This window comes from Psittacula echo (genome assembly GCF_963264785.1).
Source record: "Psittacula echo genome assembly, chromosome: 5".
Lineage (NCBI taxonomy): Eukaryota > Metazoa > Chordata > Aves > Psittaciformes > Psittacidae > Psittacula > Psittacula echo.
Window position 1 is genome coordinate 88,866,602 of NC_137739.1, and position 4,593 is coordinate 88,871,194.

General features: G+C 49.4%; 1 protein-coding gene across 1 annotated transcript; it reads right to left on the minus strand.

Annotated features, from left to right (window-relative positions):
• Window positions 1–3,094: 3,094 nt before the first annotated feature.
• LOC308222248 (olfactory receptor 5G9-like) lies at window positions 3,095–4,021 on the minus strand (the record flags this gene model as incomplete). Its single annotated transcript, XM_080620022.1, has 1 exon — window positions 3,095–4,021. One exon carries the CDS (start codon window positions 4,019–4,021, stop codon window positions 3,095–3,097), a length of 927 nt encoding a protein of 308 aa, XP_080476148.1.
• Window positions 4,022–4,593: the final 572 nt, after the last annotated feature.

The window sequence follows — 4,593 nt, forward strand, 5'->3', positions numbered from 1 at the left end:
CATTCCACACACTGGAGAGGAATCACATCCCCAGAGCAGAACCTACACATTTGAAGCCCAAGTCTACAAATCCTTTTCAATCAAAAGGGAAAAAACACATTGCCCTTGCTTCATGACCTTTGTTAACTCACCAGCATAGGGAGACATACCAGAAACCTGCAAATAAGACCACATTCATTCTCCTCTAAACACAGCTTACATTAAAAGCCAAACAAGAGTGTCCCTCCTTACCTATTTATGAGCCAAGGTCCCATTACAGCTAAGGAGACCCAGGCCAATGCAATCAGCAGGGTTCATTCAGATCTCTTCAGCTGGAGCAATGGAGGTGTGTGCCTTGCAGTGAGATGCAGGAACCCCACCAAATTTCCCTCAACAATAAAGGGAGCTGATGGACCCAGTAAACACATAGAGGTGACATGGTGCATTCAAATGTAAGGAGATAAGTCCTTGCCTAAAGACGTTTGAGGTGATTCCTAAACCCAGTCACTAAGTACCCAAAGAAGGGAAGGTAGTTCCTATATAGCATTTGCTCAGCTGCCTTTAAACCAGATTTAACTACAATGAAAGCAGCTCCACCTGAAAGTAAAGAGCTAAAGCCCTCAGGAGCTCATCAGCAGCAATGCCAGAAGCCAGCCACATCATTGCCTGCTCATCATGACCCACCAGGAAGGTGCATTGCAATGCTGGCTGCTGCTTCTGCTTCCTAGAACCTCATGTGCTGTTTCCTCTGCTCTCATGATCAGATGATAACCCCATTGAAGGCAGTGGCAGCCCTTAGACACAGCAAACCACTGGTTTCCTTAAACACACACAACAACGAGCAAAAAGCTTTCGGTTTTGAGAGCAGCTCCAATGTGAAGCCACAATGAGCAGAGCAATAGGGTTGTAGCCACAGGCTTGTGTTTTTAAGACACTAGGAGCTTATGTTCCTGTTTAAACACTTGGTGATGGTGAAGGAGAGACCAGCTGGACATAAAGCCATCGAATATTGTTGTGGAAGGCACCAGAGAGACCTTATTGTGGCCTTTCAATACCTTAAGTGGGGCTACAAGAAAAGTGGAGGGGCTTTGGACCAAGGCCTGTAGGGACAGGCCAAGGGGAATGGCTTGAACCTGCCCGAACAGGGGAGACTGAGATGAGCTCTTAGGCAGAAGCTCTTCCCTGTGAGGGTGCTGAGGCGCTGGCACAGGGTGCCCAGAGAAGCTGTGGCTGCCCCATCCCTGGCAGTGTTTAAGGCCAGGTTGGACACAGGGGCTTGGAGCAAGCTGCTCTAGTGGAAAGGGTCCCTGCCTGTGGCAGGGGTTGGAACTGGGTGAGCTTTAAGGTCCCTTCCAACCCAAACCACTCCATGATTCTATGATTTCAGGGACAGAGAAAGGATTCATTCAAGAATTAATGGTGTCTCATTCTTTTGGACTTGATGCCACCAGCAAGTTCTCCATGTGCTTTATCTTGCAGATGAGGGTAAATCTGAGATTTCCTATTGTGAATTTGCAGCATGAGAAATTCCAGTTAGAAACAGAGGGAGGGAGAAAACTGCACTGTAAGAGCAGTCAAACACTGAAATAGGGGCCAGGGAGGGTGTGAAACCTCTGACCCTGGTTGTCCCCAAGGCTCAGCAGGAAAACAACCATTGGCTGAGTTAAATAATAACCAGGGAATTATCAGGAAGCTTTGGGAACAAAGCAGGATTCAGCTGATTGACTCTGGGTGTCTGTTAGTTGTGTGTTGTTAAGGATTGAACAAACCCACTTTGATCCTGGCTACGTTCAATCCAGCCATGGAGCTTCTCTCTTCAGTGTAGGTTATTGCATGTCTTTGGTATAGCCTTAAGGCTCAGCCATGGTTCCAGGTTTCACCACGGTCATGACAGAGGCTGCAGCTCTATGGGCTGAAGTAATGCACACATTGGAGCGTTCTGGGGTGTTTCATGTATAATACAGTGTTTGTCCATCACCAATCAGCTCTCTGTGCAGGAAGGCAACAAGAGAGACATCAGGGCAGGCAATGCCATCAGTGCGGGCTGCCATGTAGGAGGTCTGAAGGCTGATGAGCAGCACCACAGCTCCTGTGCTCTGTGCTGGTCAGGCTGCCATGCAGATCATGGCTTCTATTGCTATCAGACACCAGCTGGAAAGCAAAGGTATGGAGCAGTGGATGGGGATTCCTTGATAGTATCTGCTCTTTGGTGGGGATTTATAACCACCACATCTTAAAACACTTTCAAAGCACCATTATTCATACTAGAGGTCACACAAGTACCACATTTAACTTAAATTCTGAAGTATCTTAAATGAAATGAGCTGAATGGTTCTGGAAATCATTTAATGAGTTTGAGTATCAAAACCTGAAAACACTTCCTGCACAGTGTGCCATTTATTTGCTCTCTTCTCTATTTTTCTTTCTAAAGGTGTTGGCATCCTTTTAATACGGCACTTCATGACCTTACAACACTGTCTAGAAGTGGAACAGTAAAATTCACTCTCTGTTTATTCTGATACAACAAGCAAAAGGGAGAGCAAACAGACAAAGCTCTTTAAACTCCCCATGTCCAACCATTGCCCAGCACTGCCAAGGCCACCCCTAACCCATGGCACTGAGGCCTCGTCTCCATGGGGTGTGAACACTTGCAGGGTCGGTGCCTGCAGCCCTGCCCTGGGCAGCCTGTGCCAATGCCTGAGCACCCTCTGGGGCAGGAATTGTTCCTCAGCTCCATCTAAACCTGCCCTGGTGCAGCTTGAGGCCGGTTCCTCTTGTCCCATCCCTTGTTCCTTGGGAGCAGAGCCCAGCCCCTCCTGGCTCCATCCTCCTGTCAGGCACTTGTAGGCAGCAATCAGGTCCCCCCTCATCCTTACACAAAAGGAAGTGCATGCTTGTAGTTGTCTCCCTGTGTCTTAATTAGGTGAAATTAACTACTAAATATACTTATCAAAGTTTGGAGAGCGAAATTATTTGTATTCTCAATCAGATCAATCAGTGCATCATGTAAGTCTGGGTGCAGAAGACCACCAACGTGTTGTCCATAGTTAACAAACAGCTGAGCATCTCCCCCAGATCTCCATTCTAACTGACCTTAAGCTTACAACATTCAAGATCATTTTATTTTCAAGAGCCTCCTCAAAGCCTCCTTCACCTCCTTATTCCTCAGGCTGTAGATCACGGGGTTCAGCATGGGAGTCACCATGGTGTAGAGCACCACAGCCCATTTATCTGCTCCTCTTGAGCTGTCTGAGCTGTGGAATAAATACATAAAAAAGGATGCCCCATAGGAGATGCTGACAGTGGTGAGGTGGGAGGTGCAGGTGGAGAAGGCTTTGCGCTTGCCCTCAGCTGAATTGATGCTCAGGATGGTGGCGATGATGGCCACGTAGGAGAGCAGGATAACCAGGATGCTGGACACACCAAAGAGAGATGCTGCAGTGGTCAGGATGGTGTGGCTGAGGGTGGTGTCGGAGGTGGAGAGCGAGATGAGAGGGGAAATGTCACAGAAGAAGAGGTCGATGGTGCTGGAGCTGCAGAAGGACAGGGTGGACATGCTGATGGTCTGTCCCACACCATTGGTCAGCCCCACGAGGTACGAGCCAGTCACCAGCTGGAAACAGCACTTTGGGGACATGACAAGGGGGTACAGCAGGGGATGGCAAATGGCCACGTAACGGTCATAGGCCATCGAAGCCAGCAGGAAGTACTCGGTCATCCCAAAAAGATCGAAGAGGAAGACCTGAGCCACACACCCAGCATAAGCAATGCTCTTCTTCTCTGACATGAAGTCAACCAACATCTTGGGGGTGATGATGGTGGAGAAACAGAGGTCTACAAAGGCCAGGTTGCCCAGGAAATAATACATGGGGGAGTGGAGGTTGGGGCTGGCCCTGATTAAGATGATGATGCCCAGGTTGCCCAGGATGCTGACAAGGTAGGTGAGCAGGAAGAGCAGGAACAAGTAGACCTGAGTCACCGGGTCCTCTGTGAACCCTGCCAGGCTGAACTCGGTCACTTGGGTGCAATTGCTTTGTGCCATGGGCTGGATGGTGCTTTCTGTGTCAGCTCCTCACTGGAGGCTTCTTCTGGAAGAGGCAGGGATGTCCCAGGTGGAAAAGCCTCTGTGTGGTGGGAGCTGCTCAGAGACAGCCCTACAGGATGTAAAGGGAGAGTTCAGGCACAGATCAGTCAGGACCAGGATGGGGAAAGTGCTGTGCCAGCACAGGTAGAAGAAAGGGGTGCTCAAGCTGTTGAACACCATTGCACAACGTGGTGCATGCTGCTCTGGCTCACTGCTGGATGTAGAGCAATGACCCCTGTGGAAAGCAATGGGAAGGTTCCACACCCGAGTAGCTTTACCTTAGTGCTGCACTTCATTGCCTGCATTAGTGCTCAGCCTGGGGCTTGGAGTCCATGCGGCTCAACCTGGAACACAGAGGAATGTGGTGCTTTCACAGTGCAGAATTAATCCTTCATCCTCTTGTGGGTATTTGCCAACCACCCGCTCCTTCCCTCTCTCCTTGGGTTTCTTCCTAACTGAAACAAATCCCTGACCTATGGGAAGTGCAGGTTGGACAGGGCAACCTGCTCTAGTGGAAGGTGTCCCTGCCT